General features: G+C 50.7%; 1 protein-coding gene across 5 annotated transcripts; it reads left to right on the top strand.

Annotated features, from left to right (window-relative positions):
* The first annotated feature begins 12,735 nt into the window (after positions 1-12,735).
* Positions 12,736-24,594, top strand: VWA5B2 (von Willebrand factor A domain containing 5B2). Of its 5 annotated transcripts, none has more exons than XM_069472839.1 (19): positions 12,736-12,874; positions 12,959-13,129; positions 15,413-15,632; positions 15,814-15,971; positions 16,817-16,948; positions 17,182-17,306; positions 17,681-17,836; positions 18,345-18,455; positions 18,536-18,744; positions 18,831-18,942; positions 19,430-19,615; positions 20,556-20,727; positions 20,811-21,124; positions 21,627-21,816; positions 21,922-22,275; positions 23,067-23,204; positions 23,300-23,383; positions 23,475-23,698; positions 23,785-24,594. In XM_069472839.1, the coding sequence occupies exons 1-19, from the start codon at positions 12,736-12,738 to the stop codon at positions 24,331-24,333; spliced, it is 3,744 nt and encodes a 1,247-aa protein (XP_069328940.1). In that variant the 3' UTR covers positions 24,334-24,594. The 5 variants fall into 5 exon arrangements, with proteins under 5 accessions (XP_069328940.1, XP_069328939.1, XP_069328936.1 ...); XM_069472838.1 differs by having other exon boundaries at positions 20,808-21,124; XM_069472835.1 differs by having other exon boundaries at positions 15,781-15,971.
* Positions 24,595-24,628: the final 34 nt, after the last annotated feature.

Below are 24,628 nucleotides of genomic sequence, written 5' to 3'. Positions count from 1 at the left end.
TTTAATCCATCAGTTTACAAGGAGAATGTATTAAAATCTCTGTCATTGCTATTATATTTATTGCTTGAACTTCTTGCTGTTCAACTAGCTGTTGCTTGATATTTTATATCATGTTTTATATAATATTTTGAAACTCTACTGTTAGATTAAAATGTTTGTGACAGATATATCTTATTTTTCTACTGTTCTTTTTGTAAATATAAAATGTCCTTCCTTGCTCCTTGTAAGTTTTCTGGGTTTTCTTGCTTTATATTTTACTTGGTCAGATATTAAGATTGCTACTTCAGCTTTCCTTAGGTTATATTTTCCTGCTATATCTTTTTCCATCCTTTCATTTTCAACTTTTCTTTATCTCTGAAAGACATTTTCTTGGATTTCATTCTTTTTAGAGATTCTCTTCTGTTTTTGAGTCTCTCTTTTAATGTTTAAGCCATTTATAATTATGTATTATTTTATGATTTAATTCTCCCTTCTTGTGTTATATTTCCATTTACTGTATTTTATTTTTATTTTGTTTTTTCTCCACTCCTGATTTCCACTGAATACAAAAGTTTTCTACTGCTGGTTTAAAAGTTTTGTATTTATGTTATAGTGATTGCCCTCAGACTCACATGCATGTTTATTTGTCCCTATTGATTTGTTAAACTTATCAGTTTCTTGTCTTTCTCCTAATTGACAAGTTCTTTACCACTTTTTAGTATCCCCTGGCCTCTCCCCTATCCCATCATGTTGATGTTGTTTAAAATTTAATTCTGGGTTAATACTGATATACTTTATAATTTTCCTCTCGTCCTATCCTCTTTTTTTAAGACAACAATAAACTTTATCAAGGTATAAAGTAAGATATTTTCCATATCTCTTGAAGCAACTCCTCAAGTTATTTCTCTTCATAATTGAATATTTCTTCCAAAAATGTTTTCATGTGGATCTTTGTATGACAAAAAGTGAGCAGTCTTAACATTTCTGAGAATATCTGTATTATGTCCTTACGTTTGAATGATAATTTGGCTGGATATAAAATTCTAGGTTGGGTGGGCATAGTGGTTCACGCCTGTAATCCTAGCACTCAGGAAGGCCAAGGCAGGAGGATCACTTGATCTCAGCAGTTCGAGACCAGCCTGAGCAAGAGCGAGACCCCATCTCTACTAACAATAGAAAAAATTAGCCGGGCTTCGTGGCCTGCACCTGTAGTCCCAGTTACTTGGGAGGCTGAGGCAGGAGGATTGCTTGAGCCCAGGAGTTTGAGGTTGCTGTGAGCTAGGTTGATGCCACAGCACTCTAGCCCAGGTGACAGAGCAAGATTCTAAATAAATAAATAAAATTCTAGGTCAAATGTTATTTTCTTCAACTAACTCCTGAAAATATTATTCTGTTTTCTTGCATTTAGTATTACTTACAAGAAATCTTATGTCAGTTGATTCTTTTTTTTTTTTTTTTTTTTTTTTTTGAGACAGCGTCTCACTCTGTTGCCCGGGGTAGAGTGAGTGCCGTGGCATCAGCCTAGCTCACAGCAACGTCAAACTCCTGAGCTCAAGCGATCCTTCTGCCTCAGCCTCCCGAGTAGCTGGGACTACAGGCACGCGCCACCATGCCCGGCTAATTTTTTCTGTACATATTTTTAGTTGTCCATATAATGTCTTTCTATTTTTAGTAGAGACGGGGTCTCGCTCTTGCTCAGGCTGATCTTGAACTCCTGACCTCGAGCGATCCACCCGCCTCGGCCTCCCAGAGTGCTAGGATTACAGGCATGAGCCACCGCGCCTAGCCTGAAGTTATTTATTTTTCTTTAGTTCTAAGAAATTTATCTCTATTACTTCTTCAAATACTTCCTCCTCTCCTTTTATTTTTCTCTCTTTTGGATATTCCTATTATCTGAATGTTGACACATCTATGTCTATCCTTCGTATCTACGAACTTTTGTTTTCTGTCTTTATCCTTCCTTGTATTTTTCTGAGAGAATTCCTCAATCTGATCTTCCAACTCATTAATTTGTTCTTTAGCTGTTTCTATCTTATTATTAATCTTATTTATGATGTTCTTTATTTTAATTGTAGTTTTCATACCTAAGAGATCTATGATAACTTATTGAAAACCCATGGGGCCACATATTTTTTAGAATTCAGAATATTTCAAATTTTAGAAAGTTAATATAATAATACTCTAATGCAATACTGTGTATTTGTAAAACCCCCAATGGGACCTGGAACAGTATCCCATAATCATAAACATTCATACTTCTGCAGCAAAATATATGAATATTCACACTAAATGGGATAACTACTATAAGTACCTCCTTGTCACCCAATGAGCATTGTTCTCAAACCTATTTTTTAAAAAATTCTGGGACTGCAGAGTTGTTTTTTGATTCTGGAATGTTGGTAAGGGACTATGAATTAGTAGTTTCACTTTTTTTGTTTTTTGTTTATTGTTTGTTTAGCGTTTGCTTACTCTAGTTATATATATCGCTGATATGTTCCCTTTATTTTTTTACTCGAACGATGCCTTCTTTTGCAGTACCTTCTCTCTTACATATTTATCAAAACCTATTCCAAAATTCCAAATTCTTGATCTATCTGTTGTAATATTTGTACCTTAGAAGTGTGTGTTGTCCAGTTTGTTGTCTTTCACCTGGACTCCCTGGGTGTCTGGTTAGTTTGGCCTGGGAGCTCACATTCCCCTGGGAGGCATCAGCTATTCCGTCTGGTAAGAGGTGCTGGGGCGGTCACCCCAGTCTATTGCAGTCCCTGTGAGTTAGGAAAGTGGAAGGAAAGAGCCCTAGGGCAGAGGGCAGCACACCAGGACAATTAACCACTCCCATGTGCTGCTACCCACTAAGACATTTAAATCCTTTAAGCCCTTACAGAGAAGCAGGTGGGGAGGAGGTAATTTACTAGCCCCAGGGTTCTGGAAAGAAGAAGTGGGGGAGTGACTGCCAACATGATTCAGTCCCCTTCTGTTCTCAAGTCCTCTCCTAGCAGGGCTTTTGCACTACCCTGATATTAGAGGTAGTGGTAATTATTTGTTTTTATAAAAATGCACTTATACTATACACACCATTCTGCACTTGGCTTTTTTCTTTTATCAATATCTATAAGTAGAACTCACTCTTTTTAACAGCAGCATAAAACTGCCCAATATTTCATGATATGGATGCATCAGCATTTATTCAACGGTTCTCCTTTTAGTGGACATTCAGGTTGTTTCCCTCTTTTTTGCGCATTAAAACGGGTTTGTATCCTTCACTATACTCCCTTACATACTAGTGTATTTATTTCTATAGGATAGCTTCCCCAATGTATGGCGGAAGGACACATAAAGATACTGATAACACTGATTACTTCTAGACTGGGACAGAGGAAGGAAAAGGAGGCGGACTTTTTACTTTCCACTGAATACCCACTAAGCCTTAAGTATTTAATTCATTAAATTGAAATAAACTCTTATGATCATATCATTCCCTAGCTTAAAACCCCTCTCAGGGCTTTCCACTAATTTTCAAGTGAATTGGAAAATCCTTATCAAGCCTCTAAAGCCTTGAATAATCCAGCAACTGCTGACCTCCCCAGATTGTGTGGCCTCACTCTTCCCTTGCTTTTAGGTAGGTAACCCCATGAGCTTTCTCTCATTCCCTGTAAGGCTCCAGGCTTTCTCCCAGCTCATGGCCTCTGCACACATAGATCCCTCTGCCTAACAACTTCTCCCCCATTTTATTTGACTACCTAATTCTCATTCATCCTTCAAATCTCAATTTTATTTAAAAAAATTGTTTAATCCCCTAAATGTTCTCCAAGACCAAATCTCAATTTTAAAGTGGTATGTTCAGAGCAGCTCTCTGATTCTTCCCCCAAGACAAGTTGCCCAAGTTCCCTTGTCATGTTAATTTCAGAGAAACAAGTACTTTCCTGCAGCATTATCGTAATTACAGTTTAAAAATCTAAATTAAAAAATGAATAAATAAAGGAGATCTAAATAAATAGAAACACATACTGTGTTCATGGATTAGAAGATTCAACATAGAAAAGATGTCAATTCTCCTCAAATTGATATATAGGTTTAATGCAATCCCTATCAGTATTCCAGGAAGATTTTTTTTGTAGATATAGACAAGATTATTCTAAAATCTATATGAAAAGGCATAGGAAATAAAATAACTAAAAACTATTTTGAAAAATAAAAATAAAGGGGGAAGAATCAGTCTACACAATTTCATGACATATATCTGCAGTAATAGAGACTGTGTGGTATTGGCCAAGGGACAGACATGTAAACCGATGGAGCAGAATAGAGACCCCCAAAAGAGCTCCATACAAGTATAGTCAACTGATTTTTGACAACGGTGCAAAAGCAATTCAATGGAGGAAAAAACTTGTCTTTTCAACAAATAGTGCTGGACCTATTGGATATCCACAGGCAAAAAGAAAACAGAAAAAGAACCTTGACCTAATCCCTTGCACCTTATACAAAATTTATTTCAGACGGGGTGCAGTGGCTCAGGCCTATAATCCTAGCATTTTGGGAGGTTAAAGAGGGAGGATCACTTGAGCCAGGAGTTTGAGACCAGACTGAACAACATAGTGAGACCCTGTCTCTATAACAAATAGAAAAATTAGCTGGATGTGTACCTGTACTCCTGGCTACTTGGGAGGCTGAGGCAGGAGGATCACTGGAACCAAGAATTTTGAGGTTACAGTGAGCTATGACTGGGTCACTGCACTCTAGCTCAGGCGACAGAGCAAGACCTTGTCTCAGGCCGGGCGCGGTGGCTCACGCCTGTAATCCTAGCACTCTGGGAGGCCGAGGTGGGCGGATCGTTTGAGCTCAGGAGTTCGAGACCAGCCTGAGCAAGAGCGAGACCCCACCTTTACTAAAAATAGAAAGAAATTATATGAACAGCTAAAAATATATATAGAAAAAATTAGCCGGGCATGGTGGCGCATGCCTGTAGTCCCAGCTACTCGGGAGGCTGAGACAGGAGGATCGCTTGAGCTCAGGAGTTTGAGGTTGCTGTGAGCTAGGCTGACGCCACGGCACTCACTCTAGCCTGGGCAACAGAGTGAGACTCTGTCTCAAAAAAAAAAAAAAAAAAAAAAGACCTTGTCTCAAAAAAAAAATATTTTTTTATTTCAATGGCACAATCATAGCTTACTGCAGCCTCAAACTCCCAGGCTCAAGCAATCCTCCTGCCTCAGCCTCCTGAGTAGCTGGAACCACAGGCACACACCACCATACCCAGCTGATAAAAAATTTAAATGTAAAATTATACAACTTTTAGAAGCTAACATGGAAGGATGTCTTTGGGAGCTAGGGCTTGGTGAAGAGTTCTTAAATATAGCATGATCCATAAAAGGAAAAAACAGTAAATTGAGGTTTTAATTTGTGTTGGTGAGGATGTGAAGAAACTGAAACCCTTACACATGGCTGGTGGGAATGTAAAATGGTTCAGCCAGTGTGGAAAACCTCAATAAGTTAAACACAGAATTACTCTATGACTTGGCAATTCCATTCCTGGGTATATACTCAAAAGAATTGAAAATAGGTGTTCAAACAAAACCTTATACACAAATGTTTATAGCAGTACTATTCACAATAGCTAAAAAGTAGAAAAACTCAAATGTCCATCACAGATGAATGGATAAACAAATGTGGTAGATACATACAATGGAATATTATTCAGCCATATAAAGGAATAAAGTACTGATTCATACTACAACAGGAATAAGCCTTGAAAACATTAAGTGAAACACAAAAGGCCACATATTGTATGATTCTATTTATATGAAATATCCAGAATAGGCAAATCCCTAGAGACAGAGCATATTAGTGATTTTTAGGGACTGGGAGGAGAAAGGAATGGGGAGTGTCTGCTTAATGGACACAGTTTCCTATTAGGGTGATGAAAATGTTCTGGAACTAGATAACAGTGAATAGTTCCACAGTATTGGGAATGTGCTAAATATCATTAATGATAAATTTTATGCTATGTATATTTTACCATGATTAAAAATGGTGAATTTTACTGTATGTAAGTTATACCTCAATAAAACTGATGTAAAATATTATTTGGATCATTAATGGATGCTAAAAGTCATAGGCAAAATTTTGATGAAGATCAGGATAGTTACATAGAACCAAACTATCTCACTACAAAGGGACTGATTTAATTACAAAAAGAAAAATAGCAACATTACAATGGAGAAATCTTGCAGACACCACCTGTGATAGTTAATTTTATGTGTCAATTTGGAGAGTGTTTTTGAATGAGATTAACGCTTACGTTGGTGAATTTTGAGTAAGCAGATTGCCCTCCAGAATGTGGGTGGGTATATTAATCAGGGTTCTCCAGAGAGAGAGAACCAAAGGACAAGGATAGATAGATGACAAATTTATTAGGGGATTTGGCTCACGTGATTGTGGAGGCTGACAAGTCCCACGACAGGCCATCTGCAAGCTGGACATCCTGGGATGCAGTAGTGTGGCTCAGTCCAAGTCCAGAGACCTCAGAACCAGGGAAGCTGATGGGGAAACTGTCATTTGGAGGCCAAAGATCTGAGAACCTAGGTGAGTGGGGTTCTGTGTGGAGGGCTGCTGTGTAAGTCCTGAAGTCTCAAGGCTGGAGAACCTAGAGTTCTGATGTCCAAGGGCAGGAGGAAGAGAGTGCCCCAGATCCAGGAGACAGTGAAAGGAAATCTTTTTCTCCCCCTTTTCCTTCCATCTGGTTCCCCAGCCAGTTGGATGGTGCCCACCCACATTGAGGGCAGATCTTCCCCATTCAGTACACTGACTCACAAGCTAATCTCCTCTGCAAACACCCTCACAGACACAGAAGTAATGTTCCACTCGTTCTCTAGGTATTCCTTAATTCAGTCAAGTTGACACCTAAAACTAACCATCACACACACACATACACACACACTCTCTTTTGGTTTTGTTTTCTCTGGAGAACCCTGACTAATGTACCACCTTTGTCAAATGATCAAAGTTAACACCGCCAGCAATAGCAACTGACATGTATATCCTCCTGATGAGATATAGTGAGAAAAATACAACATCACTTACGTGGTGTTCCTGCCGAAAGTGCATATCCTGAATCTAATCATGAGGCAACAATAGACAGATCCAAACTGAGGGACATTCTACAAAGCAACTGGGCAGTGTTCTTCAAAAATGTCAGTTTGGGGGGACAGGCGGTACATGGGCAACATATGTAACCTGAAATTCTGTATCCCCCATAATAATAAGATGAAATAAAAAAAAATGTCAGTATCAGGAAAGACAAAAATAATGAGAAACTATTTCTGATAGAAGACTCTAAAGATAATTATCAACTTAATACAATGTGTGATCCTAGATTGGATGAGGGAGGGGGATATCTATGAAGAAAAATTTTGCAACAATTAGTGATATTGAATATTGACTATAGTTTAGATAATAGTATTATTTCAAAGTTAAGCTTCCTGTTATGTAAGAGTGTGTTCTTGTTCAAGAAACACACACAGGGCCCGGTGTTGGTGTGCTTTGGGAGGCCAAATCGGAGGATCACTTGAGGAAAATAAGGGATTTGAGACCAGCCTGAACAACATAGCAAAACCCTGTCTCTACAAAAAATACAAAACTTAGCCAGGCATGGTGGCACACCCCTGTAGTCACAGCTACTTGGAAGGCTGAGGCAGAAGGATCGCTTGAGCCCAGGAGTTTGAGGTTGTAGTGAGCTGTGGTGATGTCACTGCACTCTAGCCTGGGCAACAGAGTGAGACCCTCAGGAAAAAAAAAAAAAAAGCACACACACACTGAAGTGTTTAGGGTTAAAGAGGCACGGTGTGTACAACCTGTTTTCAAATGGTTCAGAAAAAAATGCTATGCTTGCAACTTTTGTATAAGTTGAAATTATTTCCAAATAAGAAATTTAGGCCGGGCGCGGTGGCTCACGCCTGTAATCCTAGCACTCTGGGAGGCCGAGGCGGGTGGATCGCTCAAGGTCAGGAGTTCGAGACCAGCCTGAGCAAGAGCGAGACCCCGTCTCTACTAAAAATAGAAAGACATTATATGGACAACTAAAAAAATATATATAGAAAAATTAGCCGGGCATAGTGGTGCATGCCTGTAGTCCCAGCTACTTGGGAGGCTGAGGCAGGAGGATCGCTTGAGCCCAGGAGTTTGAGGTTGCTGTGAGCTAGGCTGACGCCACGGCACTCACTCTAGCCTGGGCAACAAAGTGAGACTCTGTCTCAAAAAAAAAAAAAAAAAAAAGAAATTTAAAAATTAATTCTATAATTGTTTGACATCTTTCATGAGAAAAGGCAACTACTACTGTCTTGTTTCTGCTGTAGCTCTAGTACAAGCACATAGTAGGCTCCAATCAGAAATATTTATTGAGTGAAAAAATGAGTGAATGAACTAAACTGTCTTCTGATTTGGGCTTCAGACAGGGGCTGGGATTTTGGAAGTAAAGCTCTAGAGAGGCAAGAGGTAAAACTCTTCTCTTTTTCTAGGTCTAATGCTTCTGGAGCACAAATCTGAGCGTACAGATGCTTCTGAAGTTTAGGGAAACAAGACCTCTGCCCCCAAGGCACGGAGGCAGCCCCCGAGCAGAGAAGACAACAGAGTTGTGCTTTTGCAACAAGATGACCTGGCTCTGTGTCATTGTCTGAGGCTGTTTCCTCAGGGTTATTCTTCTCCCCATATCACCATTTGGTAAAGGTTTGTTGATATATTCTAGCCCCAGCCTGGGCAGTGTTATCCTGAGGGGCAAGTTCAAATCCTCTCTCTTGGACCAGATCAGCGGAAAAGCAGCACCTCACAGACCAGCGTGGTTGTGGCTGAGGTGAGCAGATGCCCTGGACAGGGAGCTCAGTAGCCACAATACACAATAAGTATATACAATATTTATTTGTCAATTAATATTTTTTTTAATTTTAAAAAGAAACCTGCATTGTCTATAGTAGTAGTTTAAAAACAAGTGTTCCCAGGCCAGACCATCTGAGTTCAACACCCTGGCTCTACCACTTTACTCGCTTGTGATACGCAAGTTACTTACCACTCTGGGCTTTGGTTTTCTCATCTGTAAGATAATAATAGTACCTATCTTTTAGGGCAGTTTTGATTATTAAATGTAGTAATCCATGCTTAGCACAGTGCCTGGCCCATAGTAAGTGTTGAACAAATGTTAACTAAGAGAACAAATGAATACTGTACATACTTATTTATACTTTCTTTAGTCCCCCTGGCTCTCTCACCTTTTTTTTTTTTGGTAGAGATGGGGTCTCACTATGTTGCCTGGGCTGCTCTCAAACTCCTGGCCTCAAGGCAATTCTCCCACCTTGGCCTCCCAAAGTCTTGGGATTATGGGTGTGAGCCACCCAATTCAGCTTCTCTCTTTTGACAAGCTGATTTCTCTGCCTGAAACACCTTCCCCTTCACTGCTTAACTCCCATTTAGGACTCAGCTTAAACATCCTCCCCCAGGTTAGGTGACCTTCTGAAAAGCTCCCTGTTAAAAGCTTTTACACCATCCAGTTATTCTTTTTTAATGCGGCGCTTTATCTCATTCTCCTGTAACTGCTTATCTGTCTGCCCTTTTCTTTCAAGTGTGAGCCTCTTTTGGCACAGGCTACCTCTTTTCAGCTCTATATCCCCCACCCCCTCCCCTGTGCATGGCACAGAGCAGACCACCCAAGCCCCAAGCCATCCCTCAGCCCTGCCTAGGATTTCTGACACCTTCTGGAACCTGGCTTCTGGGACCTCCAGGGCTATGATGTCCCCTTCTGCTCTTGGTTGCCATGCCGTCATTCCACCACCAGAGTGCCTTCCAGCTGGGCTTTAGAGACCCTTCTTCCTCTCCCACCCTACCCCTGGCTGCCCTCTTCCTGCATGCTGCTCTACCCCTCTTGTGGAGCTGCTAAGACAGCCTTCCTAGCAAGATCTTGGAGCTGCCCCAGCTTCCCAGTAAATTTGGCTTCTGCCAATGTGTGTGTCTGGTCTCTGATAGGGACACTATCTTCCTGGGAGATCCTCTTACTTCCAATCTCTCTTTAGGACCAAAGACAAGAACCTCTTTTTCCATTTCCATGTGTCTGAGGCCTCCGAATGATGGTTCCTGTAGCCTCACATTTGGCCTGAGGGCCACATGTAGCTCTTGTTTCATTTGCAGAAGGGGCAGAGCACAAGGCACCTATGAGGATGTGGCCACTGCCCGGGCCTTTGTAGAGCCCTCAGGACCAAGCCCTCAGGGTCCAGGTGCTGCCTGGGGACCTGGATCACCTGGAGGGACCACCAGCCCATCCACTGTTTCTTCCCAGGCCTGTAAGAGGGACCCTCATTCCGAATGGAGCCAAAGCGGGCTTAACAGAGAAAGGAGGAAAGAGGTCAATGCAACTACAGCCCAGACACTATGGAAACAATAGGGCTGAAACCGAGCTGGAGCTCCCTGTGGGCTGGATCGGTGTGACTGTGTCTGTGCTTCCTGTATTGTCCTACATTCCCACCCATGAAGTTCCCTGGGAACAGGCCAAGCTCTCTGTGTTGTGCTAAGTGGTTTGAGCAAGGGAGAGGGCTGGGGTTGAGGGCTCAGATGCCCAAGGAGGCATTTGGTGATGGTGATTGGAATCAGAAGAATTGACTTAATAGGGACCAGTGAGAACACTGAGTGTAGCTTGAAAGCCCACTCCCTACTGGCTGCCCCCACTCTCGGCTCTCCTCAAGCTCTCTTTGCAGAATCTGACTGTGGCATGGGTAAGAAAGCTTGCATGGGTGACCCACAAACATGGTCACCTCCCCTCACTTCCCCAGGACTCCCAGACTCTCCCTCAGGGGTCCTGGGAGTTTTACAGATTTCCTAATCTTTTGCAGCATCACACTGTCAAGCACATGAAAAATCTGCCAATAATAAGGGACCTCTTTTACAAGCAGGGATGTTTTCTCCTGAGGCGCTGCCGCGATGTGTGCTTGTGGGTGTGTGTGGGGTCACTTCTATGACAGGGGCAGTCTGCAGCCAGGAGAAGGCTCTTCAGGCTGGAAGGCTTCACTCCCAAGGCCCCAGGCAACTGAAGGGACCAGGCGGTTCTGGCTGAGGGAGCCAATGGGCACACTCTCCCACCCCCAGCAAAACTGGGGAGACGGCACTGCAGTGATGGCAAAGCAGGATGTTTCCAACCGGGAGGGAGGAAGTCGCTGCAGTGATGGGGAATCCTCGCTTGGTCACTTAAGTGACTGCACGAACTAAGGCTACCTGAAGGAATGGGGGTTTTCTGCATTAATGAAGGATCACTTTGCAAAGAAAAGGGGCTGGCTTCTTGAGGGAAAAGTCCTATGGTGACAGGGCGCTGGGGTTCGCTGCAGTGAGGAGAGAGTGTCACTGCAGGGATGGGAAGCCTACCCAGGGCGGGGGCTGGGCTGCCTACGGCGATAACGGGACGGCTGGGGTCGCTGCAATGCTGGGGGAGTGCAGACTGAGCGGCTCTACTGCACTTGCAGGATGTCTCACTTCCTGAAGAATGGAAAGGGTGGGACCTCGGAGGCTTCGTCCCGCACTGTTGGGGGACCGTGCGGCGGCGGGGACGCGGTGCCTGCACTGCAGTGCCCTGTCTGGCTCCGGCGGCCGGGCTGGCGCGGAGGCGGTCCCTCACCCAAGGCAGGCTGGAGCGACCGCCCAGCCGCAGCGGCGGGCGGGGCCGAGGCGGGCCGTAGGGCGGCCTCTCGGAGCGGGGGCGGGACCACCACCGCCAGGGCCGGCGCCCCTGCGGGTACTCAGAGCCGCTGCAGCTGGAATCGGGAGCTGGCGCCCCGCGGGTGCCGGGACCCAGTGCAGCCCAGGGCGCAGAGGCGGCACCACCCACCCTGGTCCCGTCGCGGCGCCCAGAACTCCGCGGAGGACGCGAGGGTGAGGCTGAACCTGCCGGGAGGGAGGGGGCGACCCGAAGACCCAGCCCACAGCATCTCCTGTGGGGGCAGTGGCGACTGCAGTCCCCCGCTACTCCCAGATCAGCTCTGCCAGGGTGGGGAGAGGTGCCTTGGACAGATCCCACGGAGTCCCCCTGCCCCGACACCTCTCCCGGTCTTGCCTCCGAAAGACCTTCCTCTTTTCGCTTCCGTCTCTCATTTTTCCCACCGCAACCCCCTCCACTCCAGCCCGCGCCCCAGTCGGATGAGGTACCAGAGAAAGACTGCGGCCCTTTCAGTCTCCCCATCCCACCCCGCCCCTGCTGTCCCTTGCTGGGCTGGGGGCACCCGGGAGGATGCTGGCCCTTTAAACCTTTGCTCCCCACCCAGAGCATCTTCCATCTCTCCACCCGCGCTACTTCCGACAGCTGGCAGCCGCGGGGAGCCCCGGGGGGCCGTCAGGTACGAGGGTGGAGGTGAGGCCCGGGAGCGGGTGATGGAACAGCTGTGACCGCCCCACCACCCCCCCAAGAAGAGCGGGCAGCGGGACTGCCGGGCGCCCCCAGCGCCAGTTAATCATTAACCCTCCACTCCCCGGGTCCCCGCGCTGCCGGGAGCTGCGCTCCGCCCGGCTTCCCAGGTAACCTGAGAGGATGCCATCTAGCCATCCCCTCGCCTCGCCTTTTCTTATCTCCCCCCGCCACCTGTCGGCCTGGCAGGAGCCCCCGCTCAGCCTTGCGCCCCCTGCAGGCCCGCGTCCGGGTGCCTGAGTTAGACCGTCGCGCTGGCTTTCAGGGGCGCGGGGTGGGGCGCCCCGGACTCACCCTGCGCACCGCACCCTCAGGGCCGGCCTCCCGGCACCATGCCCGGCCTGTACTGCCCCTCCAGCTGGACGCCGCTGCCCCTCACGGACTCCTGGGTCCGGGCCAGCGCCAACGGACCCTGCCTCAGCCTGCGGGCCCGGCTCACCTACCACAACCCGCAGCCGCAGCCGGTGGACGGTGAGGCCGGGGCGGGCGCTCTGGGTGGTGGGGAGCCGGTGTCGGGAGGGATGCGACGCCGCCTCCTGCCCGCCCCCCCCGCAGGCGTGTTCGTGTACCCGCTGGCCGAGGCCGAGGTGGTATCCGGCTTCGAGGCCGAGGCGGCCGGACAGCGCGTCTCCTTCCAGCTGCAGAGCCGGCGCCGCTCGCAGGCCGCCTGCTGCCGCGCGCTGGGCCCCGGGTTGGGGGCCGCCACGCCCCGCCGCTGCGCGCAGGGTGAGTCCGGCGTCCGCACCGCGCCCTCCCGAAACCCAGCCAGGTTCCTGCACCCGCTCTGCGTCCCGCCCCTCCCCCCTTCCTCCAGGCGCTGATTTTTTTCATTCATTGATTCATCCCTTTATTCAACAGTCATGGACTGGGCACCTGACCTGTGCCAGGTGCTGGGAGAGTATGGCTGGCCCGAGGTTCACAGCCAGGAAGACAGACACCGCAGGCAGCATAAGGCTTGCCGGGTACCACGGCCCTTATCGCCCAGGAGACCATAGTTTCCCCCTTGTGCTGCAAAGGGAGCGCCCTCCCCAGATACCCACCTCTAGCCCCTTACCTTTTAGGCTACAAACCTTCTCAGCCTGGCCCTGTGTGAATGGGCCAGCTCCTGGATCAAGTAGGATTCCTTTGCCCAGCAGCCAAGGCCCTCACTCCCCACTCTCGCCCCGCTCCCTCCCTCTGCCCTCCTCCACACCAGGTACCACAAACGCTTGGCACACTGACCAGCCCTTTTACACTTGCTGGCTCTATCTTCCCATCTTCTAGTGAGCAAATTTGTACTTGTCCTTTAAAATCCATTCAAATGTCAATCCTTGGGAAACCCTCCCCGACTCCCCACAAGCAATGGGTGCACTGTTTCCTTGCTCCTAGCCTTTTGGGCCACCTCCTTACAGCACTAACTAGGGGAGTAACTGTCACAGGTCTGCATGTCTGTCTCCTCTGGACCATTAGCTCCTGAGCTTTGGACTGGGTTTTGGTCATCTCCAAGTCCCAGCATCTCACACAGAACCTGGCACAAAGGGGCCCACTAAGTGCTGGGGGGAGGGGATGGAAGCCCAGCCTGTGCTAGGTTCTGTGGCTTTCACTTCATTCTTTCCATTTATTCTTTCATACATTCGATTCCTTCCCGTGGGGTTTGACATCTGGGCAAAAAGAGGGACAGAATCCAGTAGTATTGAGAGTTGGCATAAACCCAGCAGGTGGTTAGAGGCCAGAGTGAGCTCTGGGCTAGGCCCCGGGAATGTTCCAGAAGGAGGTGGAGCCAGCATTTGACTGAAAGCAAGGGTAGGACTTGGTTAAGTGGAGAGTAGGGGCAATGGTATAAACAAAGGTTTGGAAGTAGGTTATACTGGGTAATGGTAATAAAATACGTCATGTTTCCAGTGACTTACAGTTTACAGTCACTGGTATCACCTCATTTGAATGCTGAGTGGTATGTAATGCAAGAATTGTCCCCGTTCCCCCTTTTATGGCAGGTGGAAATAATAGCAATGGTCATTACATATATATTCGGTACTTTGTATACAGATTTGTAACAAATTATCTCATTTTTCCTCACCACAATCTTTGAGATATAGTTATCATGATACCCATTTTATGGATGAAGAAACTGAGGCTCCTGAGAACCAGAGAGTTACAAAAGGGCACATTGGAAGTCACAGAGCTGATACTCAAAACCTGCTGCTGTGCTCTCTCCACTGTATCAGCTGGCTGGGAGGGAACCCCCTTTCTTCCCCCTTCCTTACCTCCCTTCCTTCCTTTCCTTCCATCTGTTTCTTCCCTTCATTTATTCAGCAAGTATTTCTCAAAAGGAGGATCAAATGATTATTGTGGGGAAGTGAGGTAAAGTAGGGCTGTAAAGGTGGGCTGGGGCCAGACCAACACACCTGGCCATTATTCCTTTAGCAGCAGTGGTGACTGCCACAGCTCTGCCAGTCCCCAAATAAACCCACAATCTAAATAAAATGGTGTGCTTGGCATGCAAATGCAGCCTTATGTCCTCTAGCCTGCGTGCAAGCAGGTTACTGCCACTAAACTCCTCTCAGGTAGAAAACTCTGGAGCCACCCTAGTGGGCAGTGGGGAGCCCCTAATGGTGCATGAGCAGGAGATTTATGAGCAGAGTGGGTCCGAGGCCACAGGGAGATGTCTGTCCACTAGGGATTGTGCCCAAGGGTTGAATGGGCAGAGGCAGGCAGGGGAAGAGGGACATAGGCTATGGGGTCCTTAGGACCCTTGGAGTAGACATGCCCCCTTCTCCCCAGCCCTCCATTAGCAAGGATGCCACCCTCCCTTGCCTGATGACAGCCAGATTCTTCCACCATCAACCTGCCTCTGCTACCATCATTCATTTCATGCCTCCATCCTGCATCACCAGCACATTAGCCCAGTGTCCCATCAGTCATGCCAAGTTTCCCTTGCCCAGGCTCGCTGACTTGGTGCCTGCTCCCCTTTATCTTCCCCCACCTCCTCTGCTTCCAGCTCCCTCTGACCCCTCTTCTCACTCATCATAGGTCATCTTGTCTTGGATCTGGCCCAGGCCCGGTCCACGCTGGTGCTGCCCACAGGCCTTATCGCCGCGGCTGGCACCATGACAGTGACCCTGCACAGCAGCCGGGAGCTGCCCTCAAGGCCTGACGGGGTGCTGCGTGTGGCCTTGCCCACTGTGCTCACCCCGCTGGCCCTGCCAGGCCCACCAGGGCCCCCCAGGCCTCCGGGGCTCTGTGACGACAGGTTGGGCCTATGGTGATTCTCTTCGTCCCTCCCTCGGCTTCTCTGGGTCTAGTGCGGGTGAGGGGGCTTTGGCAGGGTACCCCAGGGGATGGGCAGGGTGAGGAAGGGCTGGGGCCAGTAATCCAGAGGGGCCTAGGGGCCTTCATAGTGGCCCAGTGACCCTCCTCATGCTCCCTTCCAGCCCCACCAGCTGCTTCGGGGTGGGCAGCCCTCAGGAGGAAGGGGTGCCCTGGGAGGAGCCGGCTGCCCCTCTGGACGTGTTCTCAGGTCCTGCCCGCTGCCCTGCCCCATATACCTTCTCCTTCGAGATGCTGGTGACTGGGCCATGCCTGCTGGCAGGTGGGTGCATCTGGCCTGACTTGACATGTTTTCAGATGCCCACCCCTCCCAGTGTAGCTGACTGGGAAATAATCAAGACTCAGGGGCCGGGCGCGGTGGCTCACGCCTGTAATCCTAGCACTCTGGAGGCCGAGGCGGGTGGATCGCTCAAGGTCAGGAGTTCGAGACCAGCCTGAGCAAGACCCCGTCTCTACTAAAAATAGAAAGACATTATATGGACAACTAAAAATCTATATAGAAAAAATTAGCCGGGCACGGTGGCGCATGCCTGTAGTCCCAGCTACTGGGGAGGCTGAGGCAGTAGGATCGCTTAAGCCGAGGAGTCTGAGGTTGCTGTGAGCTAAGCTGACGCCACGGCACTCACTCTAGCCTGGGCAACAAAGTGAGACTCTGTCTCAACAACAAAAAAAAAAAAAAAAAAAAAAGACTCAGGGATGGGAGGAACATAGGACAAAAGTCAGTGGCCTAAGCCTTAGGAACCTCTAGGGTACTGGTGGGAGCACCCCCTGGCTGCCTCTACCCATCACACACACCCTATTTTATCAAGGTAATTTATTTATATTCCTCCCCACCCACCAATGAGGACAGATCAAGTGATGAAGTAGATTCTCCTTGTGCAAGAGGTTAAGGAGGATGCTAAGTCAGCAACTGGTTGATGTATAACTCTTTGACCAGCTAGGAACAGAGCTGGGAATCCATTTCGCAGCCCATGAAAGCAGACAAATGCTCCCTTGTCCATCTGAGCCTATAGAGCAGACTCAGAACACTCAGCCCACAACACTGGGCTCTTGGTACTGGTTTGGGGTGATGGTTGCATCACCCCTTCGTGCCTCTATGTCCCTCAGGCCTGGAGAGCCCCTCTCATGCCCTGCGAGCAGATGCCCCCCCACATGCCAGCTCTGCGGCAACCATCTGTGTCACACTGGCAGAGGGCCACCGCTGTGATCGGGCCTTGGAGATCCTGCTGCACCCCAGTGGTGAGCTACTGGGACACACAGTGGGCCAACTCTGGCCTGCTTCTAAACAACCTGGGCAGCATTTTTCAAGTACAGATGTCTGGGCCCCAAACCAGGGGGTCGAGTCATCTGTGAGGGTGGGGCCCATGGTGCAGGAAGGCTGGACCTGCAGGCTCCTTCCAGGACAGTGGCACTATGCAGCTGGGGTCCAGAGGCAGGGACTTCCCTGACGGAGTTGTGTCGTCTCCTCTCAGAGCCACATCAGCCACACTTGATGCTGGAGGCGGGCAGCCTGAGCTCAGCAGAATACGAGGCCCAGGTGAGGGCCCGCCGTGATTTCCAGAGGCTGCAGCACAGGGACAGTGATGGGGACCGGCAGGTATGGCTGCATGGGCTCTTGGCCTGGCTCCTGGTCTCACTGCTGGTTGCATTTGTGCATGAGGAGAAAGCAAGCAGGTTCATGTTGGGATGGGGGCCTCGTTCCCCAGAAAGACCTCTCAATAGCTGCCACCCACCTGCATAGAAGGCAGATGAGGGTCTCTCTGAGATGTGTCCCAGAGGATGGAAGCTAGGTCTGACATAGGCAGAGGACAGCCATCTGCCTCTGCCCCTGCCTTTATTCAGATTACTACAAAAAGATGTCCCCTCTGCATAGATCAGATAGAAAAAGGCCCCTGGGCCAGGTCCCACTGGCCACCCTGGACGAAGTAGCAGTAAGCCTTGCCCAGGTTGACGCAGGGCTCCCATGCTCAGGTGTGGTTCCTGAAGCGACGCTTCCACAAGGACATCCTGCTGAACCCCGTGCTGATGCTGAGCTTCTGCCCAGACCTGAGCTCCAAGCCTGGACACCTGGGCACAGCTACTCGGGAGCTCCTCTTCCTGCTGGATGGCAGCAGTGCAGCACACAAGGCCTGTGGGGGCATGGCATGGGCAGGCCAGGGGCTTGGGTGGAGCAGTGGGTCAGAGGTGGGCCAGGGGCAGCCTCTTGAAGCCAGGAGTCACCTTATTGCTTCAAACACCATCTTCCAAAGAGGAACCAGACAGCATCTCCTCAGGGGGATTACCTTAGAGAGCAGCCCTGCCCCAACTCCCAACCCCACACACATACACTCTCAGGTCTCTCTTTCTCATATTCACCCATACATGCATGTCTCTCAGATGCCAAGAGCCTCTCTCATACACAGGGTCACACTGAGAGAGACACGAGTTTCACAGACATCTCCACAGTCCCCTACAAGAAAAGGTCTCTCGCACACATTCAGGGTCTCACTCGTACACACACTGGGCCTCTCCCAGGTTACCCCATCCAGGCCCCTGTTTTGATCGTGGCCTGGAGAAGGCGAGCAGTGCTGGCTACCCTTGCTCCCTACCAGTGCCTGGGGGGCCTGCCTCACACTGCCCTCCCTGCCCTCCCCAGGATGCCATTGTTTTAGCTGTGAAGTCTCTCCCCTCCCAGACGCTCATCAATCTCGCCATGTTTGGGATGTCGGTGCAACCGCTGTTTCCCGAGAGCCGGCCTTGCAGTGATGTGAGTGTGGTCCAGGGATTTGGGGGCCTCATGGAGATGTTTCAGTCCAGCATGGCCCAGCCCATGCCTTCTCTCTCCAGGACACTGTGCAGCTGATCTGTGACAGCATTGAGACCCTGCAGGCTGTGAGTGGTCCTCCAGACGTGCTGGCTGTGCTAGACTGGGCCATGGGGCAGCCCCAGCACAGGGCCCACCCTCGGCAGCTGTTCCTGCTCACTGCTGCCTCACCCCTGGCTGCCACCACTCATCAAACCCTGGAGCTCATGAGGTGGCACAGGGGGGCAGCCAGGTATGCGATGGGCAGAACCAGGTGCCTAAGATTGAGCCCGGCCAAGGGGCTCCTGAGGGTCACAGCTGCTTCCCTTCCCTCATTAGGTGCTTCTCCTTTGGTCTGGGGCCCGCCTGCCACCAGCTGCTGCAGGGTCTGTCTGCCCTCAGCAGGGGCCAGGCCTACTTCCTGAGGCCCGGGGAGAGGCTGCAGCCCATGGTGAGCTTGAGCCGGGGCCCTATTCCCTACACCTGGAAGTCCTCCCAAGTTACACATCATGTCTGAAACAGAACCCGCTCCTGCCGTGGGGTCCCCTGGACCCTCAGCTCTCTAATCTCTCCTCTCCCTGATATGCCAATCAGGGGCAGAGCTGTAATTGCTGCTGTGGGGTGCTGCAGAAGGCCAAAGGTGTGAGGCCACCTTCCAAATCTTACTCTCAGTCTTGTCCTGGAAGTGAGCCTCATCCTCACGGTCCTGCCCCATCCACATGGCAAAGCTCAGGCCAGGAGACAGACCAAGACCTGAGAACTGAGCCCGCAGTCCTCTTGCTTGTTCCTGTCCCATTTCTTCTCCTGCCCCCAGCCTGACCCTGTTCCCCATCAGCCCAAAGGCTGGGCACATGGCATTGGGGAAGGGCGACCTTCCTGCTCTGTCTGGCTGTGTGACACATTTCTCTCCATGTCCTCCCTCTGGCCACTCCCCACAGCTGGTGCAGGCTCTGAGGAAGGCACTGGAGCCCGCTTTGAGCGACATCTCTGTGGACTGGTTTGTGCCCGATGCCGTGGAGGCGCTGCTGACCCCCCGGGAGATCCCAGCACTCTACCCTGGGGACCAGCTGCTGGGTTACTGCTCACTCTTCAGGGTGGATGGCTTCCGGCCCCACCCACCCGGGGTAGGCCTGGGCTCAGGTGTGGTGAGTGGGCCTGGGATGGTGGAAGTCCCCGCATCTCTCCTAAACCCTTCCATTCCTGTGCCTCTCTCTGCCAAGCTCCCCTACTATCTCCTAGGACTCCACAGAGATCACACTAGGCCCCCAAGGTGACCACATCCTGTCTCCTTCATGGGGTCTTCCACCCAAGGTCACTAAAGCACACAGCCACAGAAAACAGTACCAGCATTTGCTGTGAGGTTTTTGTCAAAACTGTTGCTCACTACTTCACAAGGTAGTGAGAGCACCTATGGAGAGCACCATGTGACATATTTCCTGTAACTCAGTGACAGAGGAGCGTAACATAGGTTGTAGGTGCAATCACAAACCCCAACTGTGCCACTTACCAGCCATTTGATTTGGGCAAGTCATTTAACCTCTCTGAGCCCACTTTCTTGTGTGTAAATGTTTACACACCTTGCTGTAACTAGAGGTCATAACCCAAGTGCTCTTGGCAGGACACTTGGACACTTGACACAATAAGAGTTTGAGAAATGGTAGTTACTTTTTTAATGAAAAGCTTTATCTTTCTAAAAGAGCTAAGCATGCTCCCTGCTTTTTGATCATGAGGCCTACATAATAGACTGCTTGTCTTTTGCCTGGCCACCAGGAAGCTCAGGGACAAGCTTCAAGCTCAGCTCCACAGCAGGTCTGTTAACCCTTACGGTTAACATGTTCGCTTCCTGCGTTCTTAGTTCTGGTCTGTTGTTTCTGGTTTGTTAGCTTTATTGCCTCTTCCTGTGAACTATCTTAAAATCCTGTTTTGAAAGAGGTTGTATATAACTACAATCAGGTTTTTTTTGTTTGTTTTTTCTTGTTGTTGTGTTTTTACCTTTTTGTTTGTTTCCCCCCAAAATCCATGTTGAAATACAATCAGTTTTTTTCACAATGATATTCTCTCTAGGGCCAAGAGCCTGGCTGGCAGAGCTTGGGTGGGTCTGTGTTCCCATCCCCAGAGGAGGTGCCATCTGCTACCAGCCCTGGCACAGAGCCCACTGGCACCTCGGAGCCACTGGGAACAGGCACTGTGTCAGCAGAGCTGTCCAGCCCATGGGCTGCTGGGGACTCAGAGCGGAGTGAGTGCCCGGGTATATCAGCGTTGGAGGAGTGGGCAGTGGGAGGGACCAGGACTGGGGTCTATTCTACTGCCTCCCAGCAGGTACCGATGCTCTGACAGACCCAGTCACAGATCCTGGACCCAACCCGTCTTCTGACACAGCCATATGGCGCCGCATCTTCCAGTCCTCGTACATCCGGGAGCAGTATGTGCTCACCCACTGCTCTGCCAGCCCCGAGCCAGGCCCGGGCTCCACAGGCAGCAGTGAGTCCCCAGGCTCCCAGGGCCCTGGATCCCCTGAGGGTAGTGCTCCCCTGGATCCCCCTTCCCAGCAGGGCTGCCGCAGCCTGGCCTGTGGAGAACACGCAGGCTCCCGCTCCTGCCCCCTGCCTGCGCCCTCACCAGCTCCATTCAAGGTGAGATTCTGCCCACATTCATTCACCATGTATCCAGCAAATATTTACCACCTGCTATGTGCCAGACATTGTGCAGAGTTTACTATGAAGTCTAGCTAGAGAGATAGGTGGGTCAATCTAGAATGACAATACCGTGTAACAACCAGTGATGAGTACAGGAACAACGTACTATGTAGGCTCAGAGTGGACATGACTAACTTTATCTGAGGGAGTCAGGAAAGTGAGAGCCATGTCTAGTAGAATAAGTTGGCCAGGCAAAAAAGGAAAAGACATAAACAAAAACATAGAGACAAGCAACAAACTCAAGTGGGAAACAGGGAGTAGATTAAGATGACACTGGGAAGGTTAGCCAGGGCCAGAGGTCCTTGTAGGCCACGAGGAGCTCGACCCTCCTAAGAGTAGTGAGCAGGGTTTCAGACAAGGGGCCTGTGGCCAGCTGTATATGTATGATGGTCAGGAGCTCTGCATTCCTTGACCAGCTGCCCCTACATCTCACACGCAGGCAGGGGCCTTGAGTACTGAGGTGCTGGGCCGTCGGCGAAGGGTGGCTCTGGCTGGCCGAAGCCTCTCATCCCCTCCAGGCCGGGCAAACCCAGTCTCTGGCCGACCCCAGCACCCGTCTCTGGGTGCACCACCAGATGGGTCAGGCCCCGAGCCAGGCCAACAATTGGGACAGGGCCTGGATGACTCAGGTAAGGGTTGGATAGGGAGCTGGTTTCCCTGACACCAAGGAGGCCTTGGGGAAGTGAAACCCGGAGTACTACACTGCCCTTGCCTACGCCATCTTCTTTCCCTAGGAAACCTGCTTTCCCCAGCCCCCCTGGACTGGGACATGTTGATGGAACCACCCTTCTTGTTCACGGCTATGCCACCCAATGGGGAGTCAGCCCCTCCTGCAGTGCCACTGCCTCCCCAGGCTCCACGCTGCCATGTGGTGATCCGGGCCCTGTGTGGGGAGCAGCCTATGTGCTGGGAAGTGGGTGTTGGGCTGGAGACACTGTGGGGGTCTGGGGATGGCTCACAGCCTCCGGCACCCCCTGTAAGAGAAGCTGCTTGGGACCAAGCACTCCACCGGCTGACAGCAGCCTCTGTGGTCCGGGACAATGAGCAGCTGGCTCTCCGAGGAGGGGCCGAGACCACAGCTGACCAGGGTGAGTTGCTAATGGGCCCACTGAGGGCCCAAGGGCATGGATAGGCAGAAAATAGCAGAGGTGTAGGTCAGTGTGTTTGATCACTCTCTATACTTCATCTTGTTCACAAAGGATCTGATGTGTCTCATCACACCAATAAGATAAAAAATTAAGCAGAGCAATGGGAAAAAGTGAAAATAAAAGGAAGCTGTGAATAAGGTTGTATTAAAGATGCTCACCATGAGGTTATGTACTCTTGCAAGCATGGGACCCAAAGCTGACAAGCTTCCTAGGAGCCAGCACAGAGGGAAACATGATCTTGTAATGAGTCACAGGGCCCATAACATAAAAACAAATCTTTGTCATTCAACAGAAGACTATTAAAATTAAATAAAGTTAAAATTTCAGTTCCTCAGTTGCACTAGCCACTCTTGAAGTACTCCGCAGTCACATGTGGCTAGTGACTCCCACACTGGATCATGCAGACATAGAACATTTCCATCATAGAAGAAAGTTCTATTAGACAGTGCTGAAATGGGTGGAGGAAAAGGTGCCAGTCAAGGCTTCCTCTGGGTGGTGTCCAGGGTTGAATTTCTGGGTGGCTGGGGGCCCTTACCCTGCTATGGGTTGAGGGTTCAGCCTGACCACTTCTTGTCAAAGTTGGGAGCCTGAGCTAGTTCTGGGCCTAAGAAGTCACTCTGTTCTGTTCAAAAGTAGACAGAGGGAGAAGCTGTGGGGAACAGACTTTTTCTGTGAATCCCTCTATAGAGGGCAGGTGGTGGGAGTTCAGCATGTGCTCCTTGGTTTCACAGGCCATGCCCGGAGATGCTGGCTTCGAGCCCTTCAGACAAGCAAGGTCAGCTTCGCCCCCTCGTGCTTCACCTGCCCTGTAGCTGTGGATGCTACCACTAGGGAGGTCCTGCCCGGGGCCCTGCAGGTGCAGAGCTCAGGTAGGGGCCCTCCTCTGGTGACCTCTCAAGTGCAGCTCTCACGGCACTGGCCATCCTCCTGGACAAACCTGACCCCATCCCCTGTGCCCCTGCAGAGCCAGCTGAGCTCCCAGGCACCCCTCCCACCTCTCAGAGCCATCTAGATGCAGCTTCTCTGCTCACACTTATCCACTCTAAAGGTAATACCCAAGTGTGGGGAAAGGGTAAGGGGCAACTGGGCTGCTGGCACGGATTGGCTCCACCTGCTGGCACGGATTGGCTCCACTGCAGGACTTCAGGGAGGCTCTCCAGCAGGTGCCTGGCACTCAGACCAAAATGGCAACTCCAAGACTGCTTTAGGGGACCCCGTAACCCTCGCAGGAGGTCCTCACCGCCCACCCCCACAGCCTCCCTCTAGGCTCAGTCTGGGCCGCCATCGCAGACTCTGCAGCCCTGACCCAGGCCGGGCCAGTGACGGCAACAGTGAAGGAAGTGACCATGACTACCTGCCCCTGGTGAGGACTCGGGAGGTGGAGGGTGGCGTCGTCAGGCCCTGGGCGCTATCTCAGCTCACTTCTCCCCCCACCTCCTCTCTCCTCAGGTGCGGCTGCAGGAGGCGCCCGGCTCCTTCCGCTTGGACGCGCCCTTCTGTGCTGCGGTGCGCATCCCGCAAGAGCGCCTGTGCCGCGCCTCACCCTTTGCGGTGCACCGTGCCAGCCTCAGCCCCACCTCATCCTCATCTCCCTGGGCACTTCTGGGCCCTGGTGTTGGCCAGGGTGACAGCGCCACGGCCTCCTGCAGCCCCTCCCCCAGCTCGGGCTCCGAGGGTCCAGGCCAGGTGGACAGCGGGCGGGGCTCAGACACTGAAGCCTCGGAGGGGGCCGACGGGCTGGGTGGTACCGATCTGCGCGGCAGGTCCTGGGCCACTGCTGTGGCACTAGCCTGGCTGGAGCACCGCTGTGCTGCCGCCTTTGGCGAATGGGAACTGACAGCGGCCAAGGCTGATTGCTGGCTGCGGGCCCAGCACCTTCCCGATGGCCTTGACCTGGCCGCCCTCAAGGCCGCAGCCCGAGGGCTCTTCCTGCTGCTGCGCCACTGGGACCAGAACCTGCAGCTACACCTGCTGTGCTACAGCCCCGCAAACGTGTGACAGCTGCCCACTGCTGCTCGGGCTGGCGCCTCATAAGTACTCAAGTCACTGCCACCCAGGGCCCACCTCTCAGTACTGGGAGGGGATAGGCTGGTGTCAGCCTGTCCCCACTGCTTCTTACTCCCTTTCCAGAGTCCTCTCACCCCCACAAAAAGTGCCTGCCTGTGCTCTCTCCCACTCCTCTCACACCATGCCCCTTGCCCTCCCTGCTCTAATCTGCTCCTCCCACCCAACCTGGTCCCCCTTCTCCTCCATCCTCTGAGCTTCATGCAGCACAGTGGAAGGGGAGAGAGCC

This window comes from Eulemur rufifrons, chromosome 7 (assembly GCF_041146395.1).
Source record: "Eulemur rufifrons isolate Redbay chromosome 7, OSU_ERuf_1, whole genome shotgun sequence".
Classification (NCBI taxonomy): domain Eukaryota; kingdom Metazoa; phylum Chordata; class Mammalia; order Primates; family Lemuridae; genus Eulemur; species Eulemur rufifrons.
The sequence above is the reverse complement of the archived record's forward strand: the minus strand, read 5'-3'. Positions and strand labels throughout refer to the sequence as shown.